This window comes from Procambarus clarkii, chromosome 15, assembly GCF_040958095.1.
Source record: "Procambarus clarkii isolate CNS0578487 chromosome 15, FALCON_Pclarkii_2.0, whole genome shotgun sequence".
In the NCBI taxonomy this organism is placed as follows: Eukaryota; Metazoa; Arthropoda; class Malacostraca; order Decapoda; family Cambaridae; genus Procambarus; species Procambarus clarkii.
This window is the reverse complement of record NC_091164.1, coordinates 6,331,607-6,352,630: the sequence shown is the minus strand read 5'-3', so window position 1 is coordinate 6,352,630 and position 21,024 is coordinate 6,331,607. Positions and strand designations below refer to the sequence as shown.

The following is a 21,024-nucleotide window of genomic DNA, read 5'->3' as shown; positions in this document are numbered from 1 at the left end:
CGGTTGTTGCGGTTTGACATTACCGTACCTCCAGCCCTTAGTGGTGCACAGGGAGATGCTCTGTTTGTGGGTCCGGTATATCGGGTTCCTTGTTCCAGAGCCTGTGTGTCTCAAGTTGTCTATAATGTCATCATGTTTAACCTGCCCAGGATGTTTGTAAGTTTGTGGTTTTGTGGATTTTTCGAATGTGTTTTTTGACGATTATTCGGTCTCGGAGGTTTTGAAGGTCCAAGAAAGTGCTGGTGGCTCATTCCTTAGTGAATGTTCTTGGTCTGCACTGGGTTTGTGTGATTTTTGTGGAGGTTAATTTTTTGCTAACTCCCCCTTTCCTTGGGGGGGTTACTTTTTACAGCTTTCCTCCACCCTCACCAGGTAACCCCTGGTGAGTGCCCCTTTTGTTTTGTTCTCTATGGTGACATAGCTCAAAGAGGCAGCATGGAGCCCTCCCAGTAAACTTGTGTTGATTGTAATGAAATGCCTCATTCTGGTGGGTTCTTGGTGTCTCCTTGGACCCCCTCTCCTTCGACCCCCTCCCTTGTTTGATGGGTCATGGCTAGCAGATTGAAGAAGGAGGTATGCAGTCCCAAGGTTTTGCCTAAGTGAACAAACACATTAACCGCTTCTTGGCTGGGTGTTTCATTCGTCTTAGGAGTTCAATGTTTCATTTTCTATACTTTGTTTACCTTGCTAATTGTAGCTTGTGTATGTAAAGGATTTGGGAATAATAATGTCTGATGACTTAACGTTTAAGGAGCATAACCAAGCAAATATTGCGACAGCCAGAAAAATGATAGGATGGATTACGAGAACTTTCAAATCCAGGGATCCCATCACAATGGTTGTACTCTTCAAGTCACTTGTGTTGTCCCGTCTTGAGTACTGCTCAGTACTCGCTTCCCCCTTCAGAGCAGGAGAGATTGCTGAAATAGAGGGAATACAGAGAACATATACGGCACACATAGACGCAATAAAGCACCTAAATTATTGGGATCGTCTCAAAGCTCTCCTAATGTACTCACTAGAAAGAAGACGAGAGAGATATCAAATAATATACACCTGGAAGATTCTGGAGGGCCAAGTACCAAATCTACACAGTAAAATAACAATGTACTGGAGTGAACGATATGGAAGAAAATGCAGAATAGAACCAGTGAAGAGCAGAGGTGCCATAGGCACAATCAGAGAACACTATAAACATCAGAGGTCCGCAGTTGTTCAACGTCCTCCCAGCAAGCATAAGAAATGTTGCCGGAACAACCGTGGACATCTTCAAGAGGAAACTAGATTTATTCCTCCAAGGAGTGCCGGACCAACCGGGCTGTGGTGGGCATGTGGGCCTGCGGGCCGCTCCAAGCAACAGCCTAGTGGACCAAACTCTCACAAGTCAAGCCTGGCCTCGGGCCAGGCTTGAGGAGTAGAAGAACTCCCAGAACCCCATCAACCAGGTATCTTTTGGCTCACCCATCTTTTTGATGGTCTTTTCTTGGTTAGGGTGATTTAGTATTATACCCTGCTCATTGTGTCTCTATAGAGGGGGCTAGGTTTTGGCCTATGGTCCCCAGTAGGCTTACAATGACCCACAAGGTCCTGACATGGATTTAATTGGGTGGAGCCTTCCAAGTAGCTTGCTCAAGGAGCCACCAAGGACCCATCAGAAAACGGTTTTTAATTACATTCGACACTTTTTTTGCCTTGCTTATTACAATACCTTATTATCACTTACATTTATTCTAAATTATTTGGATATCATATTATGCACATAAATTGATATTGTGCTTCAGTGGAAAATTTGTATATATGTTTTCATCTCATTGTGCTAAACTTTGTTTTTGAATGTGACTGAATATCAATTTCAAGGTAGACAAAGGATGTGTAATATCATAGCCTAATATATTGATGGGCAACATTTATTTGAACCTTAACATGAATGTATTTTACAGGTGTTTAGGTCACGTACACGTCATTCCGTCCTGTTGAATAATTATGGGCATTTGACAGTACGCCTGAGCTCAGCTAACAGCTATAGTTACGCAAAGAGGGACATTTCATTCAGAGATTACTGCAACCACCACCTTCATCCTCAGCTACTTTCTACTCTTGGTAATGGTGAGAATGAGAAATTGTATTATATCTTTATGCTAGCATTGTCATGTAAAAAATCAGCCTTGCCTTTTTTTCTTGTCCCAGCCTAACTCATTGGAAAATGAATTATTTGAATATTTATTGTATAGTATTCAGAATCTTGCCAAATGTTATAATTATTTGATTAAAATTTTAAGAAACACTAGATATGGGGGTACTCAGCGGTGACTGGGTCTATCTCCCGTCCACTTTCTCTCCATCCCATCCTCCCACTCTCTCTCCCTCTCTCCCATTCTCTATCACTCCCTCTCTTCCTCCCATTCTTCTTCCCTCTCATCAACAACATTCTGGTCCATATTAGACCACGATCAAGTTGTGTCCAGTCATTACATGACTTGATAATGGTCCGGGACAGACTAAAAATCACCATTTCTTAATTTTCTGAAGTGTGGTTTGGATTCTCTTTCCCTTTCCCGCTCTCATTCTCTCCCTCCTTCCCCACTCCCATTATCCCTCTCTCCCTTCCCCACTCCCATTCTCTCTCCCCCTTCCCCACTCCTATTCTCTCTGTCTCCCGTCCCCACTCCCATTCTCTCTCCCCCTTCCCCCAATCCCATTCTCTCTCTCTCCCCCCAATCCCATTCTCTCTCTCTCCCTTCCCCCAATCCCATTCTCTCTCTCTCCTTCCACACTCCCATTTTCTCCCTCCCTCCCTCCCTTCCTTCCATTCTCTCTCCCTTCCTCCCTTCCTTCCATTCTCTCTCCCTCCCTCCCTTCCTTCCATTCTCTCTCCCTCCCTCCCTTCCTTCCATTCTCTCTCCCTCCCTCCCTTCCATTCTCTCTCCCTTCCTCCCTCCCTTCCATTCTCTCTCCCTTCCTCCCTTCCTTCCATTCTCTCCCTCCCTCCCTCCCTTCCTTCCATTCTCTCTCCCTCCCTCCCTCCCTTCCTTCCATTCTCTCTCCCTCCCTCCCTTCCATTCTCTCTCCCTCCCTCCCTTCCATTCTCTCTTGGAAAACTTAGTATACACATCAAGCAATCACATGACGTTACCAAATTATTTTTATTATTGTTACTTTGATGTAACATTGCAACAATGTTGTGGTTACATTGTGTGTGATGAACAGTTAAAAATCTATTGAGAAAACCAGCACTAAATGTAATTAAATGCCTCTTTCTGGTAGAGCCTCAGTGGTTCCCAGAAACTATCTTGCTGAGGTGGCTTCCAGCTAATGAATTACATCAGTCATTGGACTCCTATTTGGTATTCTGGGGACTAGAGCCAGAACCTGGCCCCCCCCCCCCTCAGAGAAGCAGAGAGAGCAGGAGGATTGTTACGATCACCCACACTGAGAAAGTATGAAGAAAGCAAGCAAAGAAATACAACTGCATAATTCATACAAAAGAAGCGCCGAAACCATCAAATACTCGACAAATTATTTATTCAAAACGAACGGTTCACTCAAAACTGGCTCAAATTCCCTAGTGTAAATGACTGCCAACAGGTGGTGCCCTAGGAGCCCCACTGTTCTGCTTCAGGCAGAAGCCAGTCCAGATCTGATAGTCATGAACCAACACCCTTGGTATAGGAAGTCATGAACCAACACCCTTGGTATAGGAGGGAATTGGGGATTCCCTGAGACTACCAGTTAGAGGAGTTTTACCTGAATTTACCTGAGAGCCATTAACACACAAGTGGCCTTGATGAAGACAGGAAGCCAGCAACTTGTCAGAGGTTCCTCATTGAACCTGATGATTTCTTCAAGCTGGATTTAAAGGTTCAACAGAGTTTTGGCATTTACAGCTTGGTGGGTAGGCAGTTCCATGGGCTTATAACCCTGTGGATGAAAAAGCATCTCCTGATTTCCAGTCCTACATTGTGACTTGTTGAGCTTCAAATCATTACTCGTTAGTGTTACAATTGACCTATTGAAGAAATTGTCTTGATCAATATCCTCCAAATTGTTCAGTAATTTAAAAGTTTTGTTGAGATTGCCCTTACATGTCTGGTTTGCAGTGTTGTCAGCCCTGTGGCCCTTAACTGTTCTTGGTATGAAAGTTGACTTAGTTTAGGAATGATTTTTGTTGCCCGGAATTGAACTTTCTCCAAAGAAGCTATATCTTTGAAGATATAAAGATGAAGGAGAATCTTCGAGGAGGATTTACTGGATGCAAATCCTTAACACTTTCGCCCTGCGGTGGCGCACGAGCGCGTCACTAAGTTTTGTTCGGGTTCCGCAAGGGTGACACTGGCGGGCGTCACGAGAATAAATATTTGTATAAATTCCAATTTCAATCCGATCTACTTGGGGATAGTTTACAAATGTTCGCCATGAAATTTCCGTTTTCTCTAATAGCCGAAGAGCTTATTTGGGAGAACGGCATGGCAGTGAATTATCGTGGTAAAACAATTGTATTATTTACACGACGAGTATGATCGACGTAGTTTTTATATTTGTTGCCGGTCGAACACATCCTTATGTGACGTTTTATACTTATGTTCTTCTAGAACATTCTATTGCAAACTCATCGGTACAAAAATGAAACACGTACATCGAAAAATAATGTCAGGACAGTGAATTGAATACTGTATACACTTTTCAATGCGGGTTTCGCCGATATGCCGCCGCGGGTAACACTTCGGCCACTTCCCACACTCTTGTGGGTGGGTTGCGACATTGATTCTATATTTATATGCATATGTCCGTGTAGAGAATTTTATTGTGTTTTCAGTGATACCAAAATTAACCCTGTAGGACAAGTGTGGAGTTGTCAACCCTGAAGATAGTAGAAACATTTCGTTGCTGTCTGGCGCTCACGGCTAGTGATCGACGTAGTTTTTTATTTGGTGCTGATCTAACTTATGTTTTGGTGACATTTTATACGTATGTTCTTCTAGAACATTCTATTGCGAACACATTGGTACAAAAATGAAATACGTACATCGAAAATTAACATCAGGACAGTGACAAGAGTATACACTTTTAAATGTTGCTGCTCGACTGCCGAAGCGCTAATTTCACTCGGGGAAAGTTTTTTTTTCATACGCCGTTACACGAAAGTGTTAACTGTAGCCTCTGTTTAACCCAACAGTAAAATGGGTACCTGGTTGTTAAATGATTTGGCGGGGTTGTATTCCGGAGAATATAGGATTAAGGACCTGCCTGAAACGCTACACGTGCTAGTGGCTGTACAAGAATATAAGAACTTTTGTATATATAAATAAGTAAAAAAAAAAGTTGTGGTCTCCATGCTTGGAAACAGTAATCCAAGTGGGGGCATACCATAGCCTCTTTGCTGCTGCTCCCACTTGATGTGCAACTTTCAGTGAATGATGGAGTCTGACTTCAAGGTTTTCTGAGGGGAGCCCCTATGGATCCTTGGAGCTTATCAGGCTAATGTATGTTATATTAGACCGAGACATTAGCTATGGAGTTCAGACCTACCAGGGACAAGCACCAGAACCTGGCCCCTTCAGAGAGGTTTCAGGGAGCAATGGCCCAGGAAAACTCCCCTGTGATTGGAGGTTTTCCTTATCTGCCATCGACTGGGGTTAGGCACCCAGAAAGATAGGCAAAACAAAACAAACCCCACATGGTAAAAAACTAAAACAGAAAACCGAACAGAGAAGTAGAAACTCCCTACAATCCCAAGGAAACATGCAAACAAGCAAACATCACACTTTACTGCCGCGCCTATCGTCCGCAAAGCCCTCCCCGCTCCCGAGAGGGGAGCCCCGGACCTCACCGCGCCGGCTGCCTAGCATCAGTTCAGAAGCTAAGCTCCAACCAATGCAAAAAAACGCTGATCGGTGGGAGGGAGGATGGCCAGGAAGCCTTTGGGGCTCACCTAGAAAATGGCGTTTCATCACATTCGACGCTGGTTTTCTGTGGGAAGCCCCTATGGGTCCCAGGAGCTTGCTACCCAAAGAGAAGGAAAAGAAAGGGCTGACCCGGGAGGCGACCGCCACAATCTGCAACGCGAAGCCGAGACAACAGACTGCAACCTGCGACCCAAGGCAACAAGAATGCACAGGAGCAGACACGTGCACAAAGAACGGGCGGCCAGGAACCTGTGCGACCCTCAAATCCTCGTACCCGAAATGATCCTTCGACGTCACCAACACGGCAGCAAAAGCTGCAAACGTCTGAACGGCATGGGCGCAAGGATAGACTGCAGGCTGGTAGACTTAAAAACTCTGCAGACGACCTGGGAGACCCGAGCCCTGAAACAGGGAACAAGGGGAACCGGATCAATCCAAAGCGCATCCCCAGACACAGTACGCAGGTGATGGAACGTTCACAGATGACAACAAAGAATTTAGTAAAATACTGAGGCTACAGTGCAATTCTGTTTTCAATGAACTGGACACATTGAAAGATCAGTGGTCCAAACAAAATTGCATTTAAATTTTAAATCTGTATTCCCTACAGCGCAGGCAGGAGAAATAAATACTAATTTACATTTGGAAAATATTAGAAGAACTGATTCCAAATTTACAGAGAGAAATAACACCACATGAGATCAGAAGGCATGGCAGGATGTGCACAAAACGCCCCACTGAAAATCAGACGTACAATAGGGGCGCCAAGAGAGAAATCGATCAACATCAAAGGCCCATGACTTTTCAATTTTCAACACTCTTTCCCTACACATAACTAACCAACCTTTCTCAGTGTTCAAAAGACCTCAACAAGCACCTTCAAAGGATGCTCGATCAACTAGGCTGTAAGCAGCTGCATCAAACAGCCTAGTTGATCAGACCATCAACCAGGAGGCCTGGTCAGAGACCAGAGAACAGGTAGGCTGAAGACTGAAGTTCCCTGTTAAAATTTGGAGATATTTTCCTGCCTGGCAGCCTGCATAATGTTCCTGCCTACCCCAAGTGGATCCCATCCAGGCCTGGTTAAGCTAAACAGGTCATGTACTCTCAACCCTCGCATTATACCACAGTGCCACACCATTAATGAAACATTTTCTTTAGTAACTTTTTATTTTCATAGTAACTTTAATAACTTTTTGTCAAGACTATGTCTGGTAACGGCAGTTTGATTTGGAGGTTTTAAGAGGAAGAAGGTTGTGCTAACCCATCAAAGATATGTGTTATAGAACTCTGTGAAAATGACCGGTCGGCTGTGAGTCTTGCCAAGGAATTTGGAATAAGCGCTAGTACTATCTGTTCGCAAAGGAATCACAATGGTGTGATATGTCAATAAAAATTCTGGGATTCATCGGAACACTGGTTCAAGTCGCTCCATTGCCTCAAAACGATTTTCTTTAGCACTGTCTGTGATACGAAGAAACAAATTGATGAATACATGAACTACATATTAACCAGTGAGAGTGATGAGGCAAGCACTAGTAGAGGCAAGCTGAACTCGGTTCTTATTTGATAAGAACAGCAATCAAAGGCCCTCCAACCACTGAAGGAATCTAAAGAGGTTCAACAAGTGACACCTTACTATCAATCCAAGGATCTTCAACCAGTGAAGCCTCACCAAAAAGCCAAGAGCCTTGAATCAGTGAAGCTTCAGCGGCTGGCAGTCAAAACTTACCTTACCAAGCTCCAGCCCGTCCTCACATAAAAAGACCGAAGCTCGTTATTCTAGTCACCAAACCCCCTGTTTATGAATGAAAAGTAGTTTACACAACTCACAACTGATGACATCCAAACACTTCCAGAACAAATGCTTACAATTCATTTGTAAGTAAATACAGAATTTTTATTTGTAAACACAGAACAAAACCACAATTCTATAGATGCTTCACCCACGTGCTTCAAATACAAATAATCTAACCTAACCTAGGCCTAACTATACATAGAATTTTTATGAATAGTAATATTAATTGATATATGAGAACAAACCAATTTTTAATACACAGCATGTTAAAATTGATGAATGTGCCTGGGAAGGACGGCCATTGCTCTAACCAGCCTAGTGTGAGGATGAGCTGCAAGCTCATGTACTGTACAGTAATTTTAGTGTGGTGTTAAATTAGGTTACCTTAATTTTCAAGAATATATTAATTTCTGGGTGGAGCCCCTGGGTGGAGGCTCCCCGGAGCTTACCAGGCTGATATGCTAATGTCAGACTTTGGCATCAGTCATGTGTACGGAGTTCTTATGGGCCTACCGGGGACCATGAGCCAGAACCTGGCCCCCTCAGAGAGGCAAGGGGAGCAATGGCCTATAGAAACCCCCGTGTGGTTGGAAGCATTCTATGTCTGCTATCGACCGGGTTAGGCACCCAGAAAGGTAGGCGTCCCAAAACAAACCCCTATTCTGGTGAAAATTGCAACCAAAAGCCGAACGAGTGGATAGAACTCCCTAAACAAAAACGAGCAAACTAGTATGACGTCATTCGTCGTCGCGCCGCTGTCTGCGCAGCCCTCCCCCTCCTGGGGAGGGGGAAGGGGGACCCCCCAGACCTACCGCGCCGGCGATCCACACCCCAGTTCTTCGGCTGATGCTAGTGGCACCGGTTGTGTGCCTAGAGTGTGGTGTCACTGTACCTAGAGTGTGGTGTCTGTCTTCTAGGTGGTGCGTGAGCCGGGAGTGCGTCTCCAGTACTCGGGCTGCATGCGCCTAGGGTTCCCTTCCGTTGGGGCCCTGTAAGTACTGCCCTGTAAGTACTGCCCTTGGGACTTGGGGTTGCCTTCCACAAGTTCCTTGGGTCCTGCTTCTGCTAGGCCATTTGCTGCTCGGTTTTCGGCCGCCCTTTGTGTGATAGGGGGTTCTGTCTCCCTTGTTCGCCTTAGGGTAAGGGGCAGTTTGCACTGGCTCGTTATTGCTGGCACTAGCACTAGCTGCACAGGGTACTGTGCAGCTAGTTTTCACCAATCATAGTGGCCGGCTCTGTTCTGCCTGGGTATGCTGTACTCTTGCGGGGTTTTCTTTTTCTTTGTGTTTGTCTACCTGGTGGGGGGCTCTGCCTTTTGGTTCTTTCCCCCTTTGTACCCTTCCTCTGGGAGTGTGGTGACGTTTTTGCTGCGGTTTTGATCCTGTAGCTGCATGTGGGGGTATGGTTGTGGCTTTTTGTTCGGCCCTTTCCGTGCTCTTTCTGGCGCCTTCCTTGTTGCGGTTTTTTGTTCTCTTGATTTTCTGGGGCCCTCCTTCCTTACCGGTCTTGCTGTGCTGGGCCTGGTTTTTCCATGTTCCTTGGATTCTCTGTCCTAACCTTGTAGTCCTCGCCTAGTTGTGCTGGCTGGGGATGAGCTTGGGCTCTTCGTCTCGCCCCTCGCCTATCGTTCGCTTTCTGTTCAAGTTCTGGAGCCTACTGGGCTCTTCTCTGCCTGGACGCTGGGAGTGGGGTTGGCCTTCTCTGGTGTCTCACGTCAGACCCGTGGTTTCCGATCCCCTGGCGAGCTTGCTCGTGTTGGGGGGGTTTTCTGTTCGGCAGACGTTCCATCTCCATCTTGCCGGCCTGGGCTTCCGGCTCTGCTTCCTTGGTGGTCGCACCCGGGATCTTCCTGCGGCTCTGCCTCTTCCTAGGTTCGGATGACCCTTGGCGGTGCTGATTGCGTTCTGCCTCGGGGATCTCGCGTCTGTTGGTGGTCAGGTGGCTTCGTTGTTGGTGTCCCACCTGTGTGCTTCTTGGCGGCAGTATGGAGTGTTTTGGTGGTCCTTTCTTTTCCTTCTATCCCTTCTTTGGTGGCTGCGTTTGTTGGTGTCGGCTTGGCTTTTCTGCTGGGGGTTGGGGGCCATCAACTTGCCGCATACTGTCGCCTCATTTTATGCAGCGCTGGCGGAGCCGCTTCGCTTTTCTTTCGGACTTTCATCTGCACCATTCGTAAGCTGTCTCGTGCTTGTTTCACCTCCGGCCTGTTCTTGTGCCGCTTGAGCCGTCATAGTCTTTGGACATAGTGCTCTTTTCTTTCTTCTCGTTTTCTTGTGGCCCCTTCGGTTCCGGTTTGTTTTTCTGCTCCTTCGGATGAGGTGCTCGGTTTGGTTGTCTGCTGCCTTCTTCTTTTCTGGCGAAGGATGAGACTGTTGCTTCCGGAGGGGTTCCTGGGTTGTTTGATGCTTGGTTGGTTGGGCCGGGGGTGCATTTGTTTTTGTCCGGTTGTGGCTCTCCGCCGTGGTTGGCACAAAACGGCTTCTGGGTCCATGGACGCGATTTGGGTTGCTTTGGTTCCCTTCTTCCCTGTTAGAGGGTGCGGGTCTCCCAGGTCGTCCGCGGGGTTCTTCAGGCTCTCCAGCCTGCGTTCTATCTCCGTGCCTATGACGTCCGCAAGTTCGCGGCTCTTGCCGCCGTCTTTGGTACTGTGTCCTGGGAGGACGTTCGGGCACAGGGAATTTGGTGGTCGAACAGGATTCTTGGCTGTTCGTTACCTTATACACGTTCCTGGGCCCAGTTGGGCCTGTGTAGCTTTGGGTTGGCGGTTGCGACCTGTTGTCTCGACTTCGGATAGAGTAGTGTGCGGCGACCGCCTCCCAGGTCAGTCCCAATTTGTTTTTGTTTTTTCCTCTGGGTAGTTAGCTCTGGGGAGCCGTAGGGGCTTCCCCCAGAAAACCAGCGCTGAATATAATGAAACGCCATTTTCTGTGTGAATCCCGGAGGCTCCCCAGCATCCCTCCCACGCTCTGGTCGGCATTTTTTTTCGCGTGTTTTTGACATCCAGCCTCAGAACTGGGGTGTGGATCGCCGGCGTGGTAGGTCTGGGGCTCCCCCTTCCCCCTCCCGGGGAGGGGGGGCTGCGCAGACAGCAGTGGGACGACGAATGACGTCATACTAGTTTGCTCGTTTTTGTTTTGGGAGTTCTATCCACTCGTTCGGCTTTTGGTTGCAATTTTCACCAGAATAGGGGTTTGTTTTGAGACGCCTACCTTTCTGGGTGCTTAATCCGGTCGATGGCAGACATAGAATGCTTCCAACCACACGGGGGTTTCTATAGGCTATTGCTCCCCTTGCCTCTCTGAGGGGGCCAGGTTCTGGCTCGTGGTCCCCGGTAGGCCCATAAGAACTCCGTACACATGACTGATGCCAAAGTCTGACATTAGCATATCAGCCTGGTAAGCTCCGGGGAGCCTCCGGGACTCACCCAGAAAATGGCGTTTCATTACATTCAACGCTGGTTTTTTTTATTTCCCTGGTAAGAATTCTGCTAATCCACATGTCTGGCTTATCCGGTCGGGGATCCTTCTCATATTAGTTTGGATAAGCGAGCTCATACAGTATCTTGGTGTGGCTAACTTCAGGGAGCCACTAAGGTCCAACCAGAAAAGGCATTTCATTACATTCCATGCTGTATTTTTGTTTCCAGGAGTCCACTGGTTATAGAGTCAAATACAAAACCCCCAAAGCAGCTCTTTATAAGTGCTTTTACAAAAATAAAGTTCTCGCTTTCAACTTGAATCCAAACAGTTGCTACCCAAACTTTACTGAATGAAAGGCTGAAGATCCTATGAAACACAAGATTACCTAAATGATTACAAGTTGAAGTTTTTAAATTTGCATTGTCATGTGCATTATTAATTCTACTGGTGAGAACATGATAGTTTAATTTTATAATTATTAAAAAATTTCAGAAACATTTTACTTCTTTGGTGACAACAACCACGAAGAATGGCAGGATCTTCTTGACCTGTACGAGCCCCCACCATATACTCTGCCTCACCACTTCCCAGCTCTTAGCTTTGGACTAGCAGGTTAGTTTTCTTACTCATTGTTTAAATTATTTCAGCATCCAGAATATATATACAGTATATTGTTTTGTATTAAAAAGAGTAATTTACTGTTAGGGCATTATGATAAGCAGTTTTAATATGCATATTTTTGAGCTGTTATGTCTAATATGTTTAGGAGAATACTAAATCTTTTCTGTGGGGAGCCCCTCCGGCTCCCTGGAGCTGTCAGACTGATGTACGCTATATTAGTCTAGGGCATCAGTCAGTGGACCACAAGCCATAACCTGGCCCTCAGAGAGGCACATTAAGCAATGGCCTATGGAAACCCCCATGTGTTTGGGAGCATTCCATGTCTGCCATCGACCCGAGTTTGGCACCCAGAAAGGTAGGCATAATAAAATAAACTTACCCACTTGGTAAGAAATTGCAACCAAAGACCGAACAGAGAGACAGAACTCCCCCCAAAACATAAAGAAACAAGCAAACGTCATTCGCCGCGTTTCTGCGCACCCCTCCCCTCCTCGAGAAAGGAAGGGGGTAGACCGGGACCTCCGCGCCGGCTACTCGCACTTCAGTTCGTAGTCTGTTGCCCTCTGGGGCGGTCGTCAACTCTGGCCTCGATTTCTTGGCGGAATAGTGCCTTTGTGGTGTTTTCTGCTCTTTATGGTACGGTAGCCAGAAGTAACATCAGTGTACTGGGGCTGCATGCGCTTAGGGCTGCCTTTCCTAAACATCCTCTAAGTACTACCCTTGGGTTTTAGGGTTGCTTTCCCTAGAGCCTTTGGGGCTTCACTTCCTTAGGGGTTCTTGCTGCTCCGCATTTTCCCTGCACTTGGGGCAGCTTCGTCTGCACAATTTATCATGTTGTTTACTGGTGACCACTATGGTCTTTGGGCACCATACCAGTTTACTTGTACAAGTATGGTGAATAAAACAGGTAGATATTTATATATAATGTGTGTATATAGCATAATAACATCACTAACAGTATTGTTGGAGGAAAAATATTAGTGCGTCTGGCCTTGAGGTTGGCAGCCAGCTGACTGTGTGAGTAGCTACGTCTTTGTGCCTTTACTCACCATACAAGCTTAGATATACTGTTATGGTGAACAAAACATGTAAATACTTATATATAATGTCTGTATATAAAAGCAAAAACAGTATGGTTGGTGGAGAATGGTGGCAAGTCAGGTGAGGTGAGGGAGGGAGGGAGGGAGTGGCAGCCAGTGGCGGGCTGCCACTGGCTGCCACTGCCACTGCCACTGCCACTCAGCATACCAACTTAGTGGTTCGTTATGGTGAACACGAATGTAGATACTTATATATAACGTCTGTATATAGTGAATAAAAGGAAAAGCAGTATGGTGGGAGGAGAATGTGGGCGAGTGAGGTGTTGAGGGAGGGAGTGAGTGGCTGGCTGGTACACGGCGGTCACTCCTCGTTACTTTTTACCCCTCGATAATCGCGGAGTTACAGTATTTCTACTCCAACAATACTGTTTGTGGTGTTATTATGCTATATACACACATTATATATAAATATCTACCTGTGTTTTATTCACCATACTTGTACAAGTAAGCTGGTATGGTGCCCAAAGACCATCGTGGTAACCAGTAAACAACACCGTCGTCTGCACGGTGGCGTCGTGCAGACGACGCCACCGCCCTCACCAAAATGGCGGCTCCCAACCTTCTCCTCTTGCTGTTTATACCCTTTATACACACGTTATATATAAGTATCTACATTTGTGTTCATCATAGCAAACCACTAAGCTGGTATGGTGAGTGCAGTCAATAAAAGGTGGCTACACACAGTCAGAAGACGACGCCACCACCCTCCCTCCCACTGCCTTACTCCTCCCTCCATGGAGCACAGCGCTAAATATCACCACAATCTTGCTATTATCAGAACCCTGGTCAGTTTTATCACAGTCAGGGGTCTTCTGAAATAATATCATCGCTACATAATAGCATGAACAAGTATATTATGGCATTTTTAAGCGATGCTGTGGTCATAAGCTGAACAGCAGTGCTGTTAGCTCATGCTGCGTGCTTCAGGCTTGGTTGCTCACTCAATACTGAGGCTCCTAACACCCGGGAGTTTGGGCCACGATTTTTTTTAAAAATGGCGTCTGTTTACAAGAGCCCTGATGAATGTGTGGTGAACCCCGTGTATCCGCGGGCCGTTTAAATCTTGCGTAGTACTCCAACACGTCACATGACGTGATGCGCAGTTGACTGGAACAACGTCTACCACGTCATATGACGTGATGCGCACTTTAAGGGTTAAACTCTTTCGCATTTGCATTACTCGTTCCAGGGGTTTTCTGTAAAAGGTCTTCATGCAATTTCCTTGCTTTTTCACAAATGATGGCCTCTGAAACTATCACCCGCTAACTCCTTGCTGTGTATCCAAATTAATAATAACTGTTCAACATCCTTAAGTGTTTGGTTTGTGTTCTATGTTTCATGATTATTGATACGCCTTTTGCCACTTTAGCACTCATAATGTCCTATTTCTTAGCCAGTACGGTGGATATCGTTTACTGAGATTTGTTGTACTGCCTAGCTAGTTCAACAACCCGCACACCATCTTCATATTTACGAATGATCTCTTGTTTTTGCTCTATGATCATCCTTTCATGGATTTTCATATGTTGAACCTTACCACTGACTTTCTTGGGACCCATGGCGTGATATTTAATAATTACTTTTATGTTCAAAAAGCAAAAAATCACCAATAAAACGGAATTTCTTATAGGCGTGAGCGTCACTAAGTGGGCAGCTGTAGTAAACTGAGGCAGGTCTGCCCGCATGACCGGGGACCACGCGCTCGGTCGACCCGAACGTGTACCATCAAATATCGTTAGTCAACGACAACATCGTATGTCGAGTCGCATTTTTCCATCAAATTTACATCGTAACTCAAAATTATCGTAAGTCAGGGCAATCGTAAGTCGATGTGCCACTGTATTTGTATAAATTCAAAATGCCTGGCATGCCACCCACAGCAAACCAGAAAATCAGGAGATCATTACCCATGAGAAAGAACCCGCACTAAAATATGTTTACTCTTTTCAGTTTTCTCACCTCAATTTTTGCTGTAGGTTGTTCATTTTGGTATTAAATTTTTAGCAATAGAATTCTCGAAAGGGATATATGCATATAAGATTCAGAAGCCCAGCGCGTTATCCACAGCAAACACGAAAATTTGGGGAGCTCAAAAACTCTGGTCACGAAAACAATGGGCCTACTTCATGGGAGGCAGTGCCTTGATGCCACATGGGGCATCACAGATAATGGGAAGACATTGGCGCTTATTTTAGAACATGTCGCATAATTATTGGAATAAAAATGTAATTTTAACAAATATTTTAATAACGGATGCAACATGTGTCCCTGGTCAGGATCTGTAGAGTTATATACAGACTCATATAGTGTCCCTAGTCAGGCAAAGTGTTAATGCGTGCTTGTTCACCCCTATGCTTCCTCGGGATGTTGGCCTTGTGCAGCTGCCCGTACAGGTTCCCATCCTTTTGGCATCTTTGGTGGCTGAGGGTTTGTGTACTTGTGGGCATTTGGTCTTGGTCTTGTGCTTCTTTTCCCTTCTCGAGTTGTCCTCGGACTGGCTTGAGGAGGACATGAAGGGGGTTGAGTGCCGACCTTCGTCTGGGGCACTGGCCTCGGTGGTTAGGGCATCGACAGTGCTGTTGAACCTGTTTGTGCTGATTCTCAGGGAGGTGGTGTCTCTATTCTTTGTCAGAGGCTTCATATGTCGCCAGGCCGAGCTCGCTCGCTCCTTGGATTCCACTTAGGCCCTGGGTCTTAGGTTTTCATCGTCTTTTTGTCCATTGCTGTTTGCAGACTTTGCTGTCACACAGTTTCTGCAGGCGGCCTTGTCTAGTTGCTGTTCTGTGTAAGATTTGTTGCTTCTCCGGGGTGGCTGCGAGGGGAGCCGTTCTCGGGCCTCTCGGAAGGATCATGCTGTGGCTTTGGGTTCTTCCAATCAGGGTAGGCCTTTGGTGCTAGTTTCTGAGCCTGCGTATCTTTTGGAGCCGGCGTCATCTGGTCGGTGCAATGCTCGCTCTTCTCGTCAGCCGGCTTTTTGTAAGGGGCGTCAGCCCTTTCACGAGTCGTTCCGTTGACGGGGGCGCTGGGATCCAGGTGCTCACGCCTGGGTCCCATGTTTGGCAGGCATTTCGGGTCATGTCCTCTGGCCTGCGGCTCCTCCTCCTCCTTCGGGGGGTTTAGGGCTGGCAGGGCAGGCTTTTTCCCCTTCGCTCCATCGGGTCATCTTGGAGTGGGTACGCTTGGGTGTAGTCGAAACGACTCCGACCCTCAGGTGGGTTTCCCGCCTGTTTCCAGTGCTGAAATAGAACTGTGTGGATCTTCGGTTCATTCTGGACTTGTCCCATCTGAAGCCCCATCCGGCCTGGTGAGCACTGGTCACAAAACCCCAGCCGAGAAACGAGACATCCATGAACACATCGAGCAAGGGCTCAAGTAGACTCCAAGGCACTGAACCCCGAAAAACCCGAATAGGAAGCTGGCAATGCAGCAACTCATGCAAGGCCACTGGAGGCTGAACCCAGCGGTCATGAGAGAGGTGGAAGGAACAGTCCCGAAGGAACCAGAACAGATGCCGAAGTCAGACCTGACCTGGCAGGTAAACCAGCTTGGCAAACCAGCACCCCTGGATTCCTTGCCCCTCCTTTCGGATGACCACTCTGTCCCAGGTCTGGTTTCTTTTGGAGCCGGGTTCTTAGATGGTGTGTCTGGACCTCCTGGATGCATATTGGCACTTTCCTATTCATCTAGGGTTCAGGGACTGGTTAGGTTTCGTTGTAGGGCAGCAGGCTTACCGCTTTCGTTGCCTTCCTTTTGGCTTGAATCTGGCACCTTGCGTATTCATGCTTCTTACCTGGGTCGTGGTGGCCTGTCTGCATCTGCTAGGGGTTCGGATTGTGGCCTACCTCGATGACTTGTTGGTGTGGGCTCGGGTTCCTGGTGAACTGGTGGAAGTCGCGTCTGGTTCCGTCCCAGGTTTGGACCTGACTGGGCCTCGTTTGGGACTCTTGGTCCACTTCCTTGTTTCTCAGTGTCACTTGGTGGGTGCTATAGCAGTTGTGCGGGAGTGTGAACTTTGCCGTGCTGGTTTACCAGCCGAGTCGGGTCTGGTTTCGGCATCTGTTTTGGTTCCTTTGGGACCATCCCTTCCACCTCTCTCGCAACCGCTGGATTCAGCCTCCAGGGGTTTTGCGTCAGTTGTTGTGTCGCCAGCTTCCTATTCAGGAAATAAGAACTCTGGGACGTATATTGGCACATCCCGATTCATCCGGGGTTCAGGGACTGACTCAGTTTTGTTGTGGGTGTCAGAGTTACCGCTTTCGTTTTCTTCTGTTCGGGTTGAACCTGGCACCTTGCGTTTTCACACACCTTACACAGGTCGTGGTGGCCCGTCTGCATCTTTTAAGTGTTCGGGTGCTGGCCTACCTCAACAACTGGCTGGTATGGGCGCCCTTTTGCTTCTCTCGCAATTGCTGGGTTCGACCCCCGGGGACTTGCGTCGGCTGCTGCATTGCCGGCTTCCTCTTCGAGTTTTTCGGGGTTCAGGGCCTTGGCGCCTACCCGAGCCCTTGCTCGATGTGCTCACGGACACGTCATATTTCGGCTGGGGTTTTGTGACCAGTGCTCACCAAGCCGGCCAGGGGCGGTGGGGTCAGTCCTTTCGTCGAGCCCACAGCACGGTGCGGGAGTTTGCGGCGGTGTGGTTCTACCTTAGGAGAGTTCAGGTCGCCAGTGGATCGACGATCCGGCTCCATTCAGACTGCTCCCCGGTGGTTCATTGTCTGAACCGAGGGGGTTTGGTGCGGTCCTTGGCTCTTTGGTGCTGGTTGCTTCGGGTGACCCGTCTGCTGAGTTCTCGGGGTTTGGCTCTCCTGGCAGTCCACGTTCAGGGGATGTCCAACGTCCTGGTGGATGACCTGTCTCGGTTCTTTCCTCTGTCCACGGAATGGACAGTCAACGCCGACTCGTTGGCTCTGCCAGACGTTTGGGCGCCCGGAGGTTCGGGTCGCGTTGACGAAGTCACGGTGCCTCCCTGTATATGTGGCACCCTTCCCTAACTGTGAGGCCATCCGGGTTGATGTCTTTCGGCAGGACTGGAGGAGGTGGGGGTTCCTGTACCTCTTTTCCCCGGTTCCACTGTTGCTCTTGGTCCTGACTCGCTTGCAGACTTACCAGGGTAGAGTAGTCCTCTTGGCCCTGTGGTGGCCGGCCCAGCTTTGGTTTCAGGGCGCTGCTTTGCTCAGTGTCCGAACCCGGAGATTTTCCTGCAGCTCCGCCTCTTTCAGCAGATTGGTCCAGTACATCACGTGGCTGGTTCGATCCTTTCTCCTCAAGTCTGCACGTTTGGTATATTTTTACTCTGGTCTATCATCATCTCTATGGTGATCAGGTGGCATCATGCTGGTGTCCCATCTGCAGGCTTCATCTCGGCGGCAGTATGAGGTCTCTTGACAGTCCTTCCATTTCTTTCTTTCTTTCGCTTTGTAGGTGTACTCACTGTCTGTAAGGTTGTTTTGTCCTTTCTTTCTTGGTTGTTCCAGGACCATCGTCTTATGCCAAATACTGTCGCCGTTACTGCTTTTGGTAGTTGATGTTACTTGCTTGATGTATCAAGCTGTGTCTCGTGTGTTGTTTCACTTCCTATCTGCTCATGTGCCGCTTGAGCCGTCCTGGTCATTGGACAGGGTACTCCCATGTCTCTCTCCTCGGTTTTGTAGTGGCCCCTTCAGTTCAGGATGTTTTCTCTAAGGCTCTTTTCTTGTTGGCACTGACCTCTGGGGTCGAGGTCGGGGAGCTTCATGCTCTCCTCTGGCGCAGGGGTTTTCTGCGTGTTTGGTCCTGGTTGTAGGTTTGTTCGTTTTGCAGCTGTCTCTCCTTCTTTTCCTGGCGAAGAATGACACTGCTGCTTTCTGGAGGGGTCCTTGGGTTGTTGATGCTTGGTCGTTAGGCCAGGGGTGCATCATGGTTGTGTCTGGTTGTGGCTCTCTGCCATTATTTGCGCGCCACCAGACTCTTGTGGCAGGGATGCGCTTTTGGGTTGATCCAGTTTCCCTTCTTCCCCTGTTCCAGGGTTCGAGTCTCCCCAGGTCATCCGCAGGATATTCAGTCTAGTCCAGCCTGCTGTCTATTCCTGTGCCCATGACATTCGTAAGTTTGCTACCCCTTGCTGCTGGTTTTTGGGAACGTGTCTTGGGTTGACATTCGGCGCGCGGGGTTCTTGGAGATCAAACAGGGTCTGGCTGCTCATTACTTGGTGAACATCTGACAGCCCCTGACAGCTGTGCAGACAGCGCTTCGGATTCGTATTCCCTGAGGTTCTGGGTTCGATCCCCGGTGGAGGGCAGAGACAAATGGGCAAAATGTTTCTTTCACCCTGATGCCCCTATTACCTAGCAGTAAATAGGTACCCTGGAAGTTAGACAGCTGCTTGGGCGCTTCCTGGGGGTTTGTAGCAAAAGGAGGCCTGGTCGAGGACGGGCTGCAGGACGCTAAGCCCTGAAATCATCTCAAGATAATATCCTGGGCCTAGTCGGGCCTACTGTGTCACTTTGGGTCGGCGGTTCAGCCAGTTGCCTGGGACTTCGCGTTGAGGAGTGAGCCTCGGGTGACCACACCCCGGGTAAGTCCCTCTGGTTTCATCTTTTGGTTGGTGACTCCGGGGAGCCGAAAGGGCTTCCTCCAGAAAACAGCGGTGAGTGTATGAAACACCAAATTCTGGGTGAGACCCGAAGGCTCCCCAGCAACCCTTCCTCCCCCTCAGTTGCCGTTTTTTTTTTTTTTTTTTTTTTTGCATTTTTTATATCCAGCCTCAGAACTGGGGTGTGGATTGCCAGCGCGGGGGTCTGGGGCTACCCCCTTCTCCCTCCCGGGGAGGGGGGAGCTGCGCAGACAGCGGCGCGTCGATGTGTAATGTCATGCTTGTTTGCTCGTTTCTGTTTAGGGAGTTCTGTCCACTAGTTTGGCTTTTTGTAGCAATTTTCACCAGGATAGGGGGTTTGTTTTGAGGTGCTTATCTTTCTGGGTGCCTGACCCCGGTCGATGGCAGATATAGAATGCGTCCAACCACACGGGGGATTCTATAGGCAATTCCTCCTCGCGCCTCTCTGAGGGGGCCAGATTCTGGTTCGTGGTCCTCGGTAGGCCCAAAGAACTCCATACAGGATAGCTCCGGTTAGCCTCCGGGTCTCGCCCAGAAAATGCCGTTTCGTTACATTCAATGCTGGTTTTTTGCTCGTTTGTCCATATGGCCAAAATTAAATGTAATTTGAAATGAAATCGGCTCGTGAAAGTGATTGTACTGTCCTGTTTTCTGTTTTGAATCCTCTGGCTTACTCAGATAGGTCAGGAGAGGAAACTTTCAATTAACGATTTTTATGATGTTTGAAACCTTAGGAGAATTTCTTGCCCTCCTAACCTAGCAGAGAATCCTTAACTTGCTGTTTTGGAAAAAAAATCCAAAATATATTTTCAACTACTATTCATTTTCAAATTACATCCATTTTCGACCATACAGGCAAACGGCAAATTCAGACGTAATTTGTAAGAGGACAGGTTGCCCACTCCCTCTCCTGCCTGTCTGCCAGTCAGCCATTCATTTACCCAATCTTCCATCCATCCAGCCAGCCCTCTTTCCTGAAAACCAGCAGTTAACCAGCCAGTCTGTCCACTTGCCTGTCCACCCACCATCCATCCTGTTGCTCTCCCAAATATGACTAGTTACAAAATTTTAAAACCTCCGGATTTAGCTGACCCCCAGATTCAACAAACTGGGTACAGCCTCATACAAGTTGTTAAATCGAGTGGATACTGTATGCTGCTTTGGCTCCCGTGTTTGGCAACATGTCTTGGGCTGACATTGAGGCAAGGGAGTTTTGGTGGTCGAACAGGGTCCTGACCACCTGTTATTTGGTAAATGTACCTGGTCCCGGTCGTTCGTGTGTGGCTTTGGGTCGCAGGTTGCAGCCAGTTGTCTCGCCTTTTGAGTTAATGTGCACGTTGCGGGCTGCCACGCAGGTTAGTCCCCTCTTTTCTACTTGTCTTTGGTTATGTAGCTCTAAGGAGTTGGAGGGGCTCCCCATAGAAACCAGCATTGAATGTTATGAAATGTCATTTTTCTTGGTGAGCCCCGGAGGCTCCCTGGCACCCTCCCTCCCCTCGGTCAGCGGTTTCGTTTTTGATGCTCGGCCTATGAACTGAGGTGGTAACTGGTGCGGGGGTCCAGGGCTTCCCCCCCCACTCCCAGGGAGTGG

The 21,024-nt window shown here is 47.9% G+C and overlaps 1 protein-coding gene across 1 annotated transcript in view; it reads left to right on the top strand.

The window, feature by feature from the left end:
- Nucleotides 1-21,024, top strand: part of LOC138364887 (jmjC domain-containing protein 8-like) — a gene marked incomplete at its 5' end in the record, with an annotated part of 35,337 nt that overhangs the window by 2,398 nt on the left and 11,915 nt on the right. The window contains 2 exons of the mRNA XM_069324933.1: nt 1,941-2,106; nt 11,610-11,729. Of these exons, the coding sequence (XP_069181034.1) occupies nt 1,941-2,106; nt 11,610-11,729 (286 nt within the window). The remainder of the gene's footprint in view (nt 1-1,940; nt 2,107-11,609; nt 11,730-21,024) is intronic.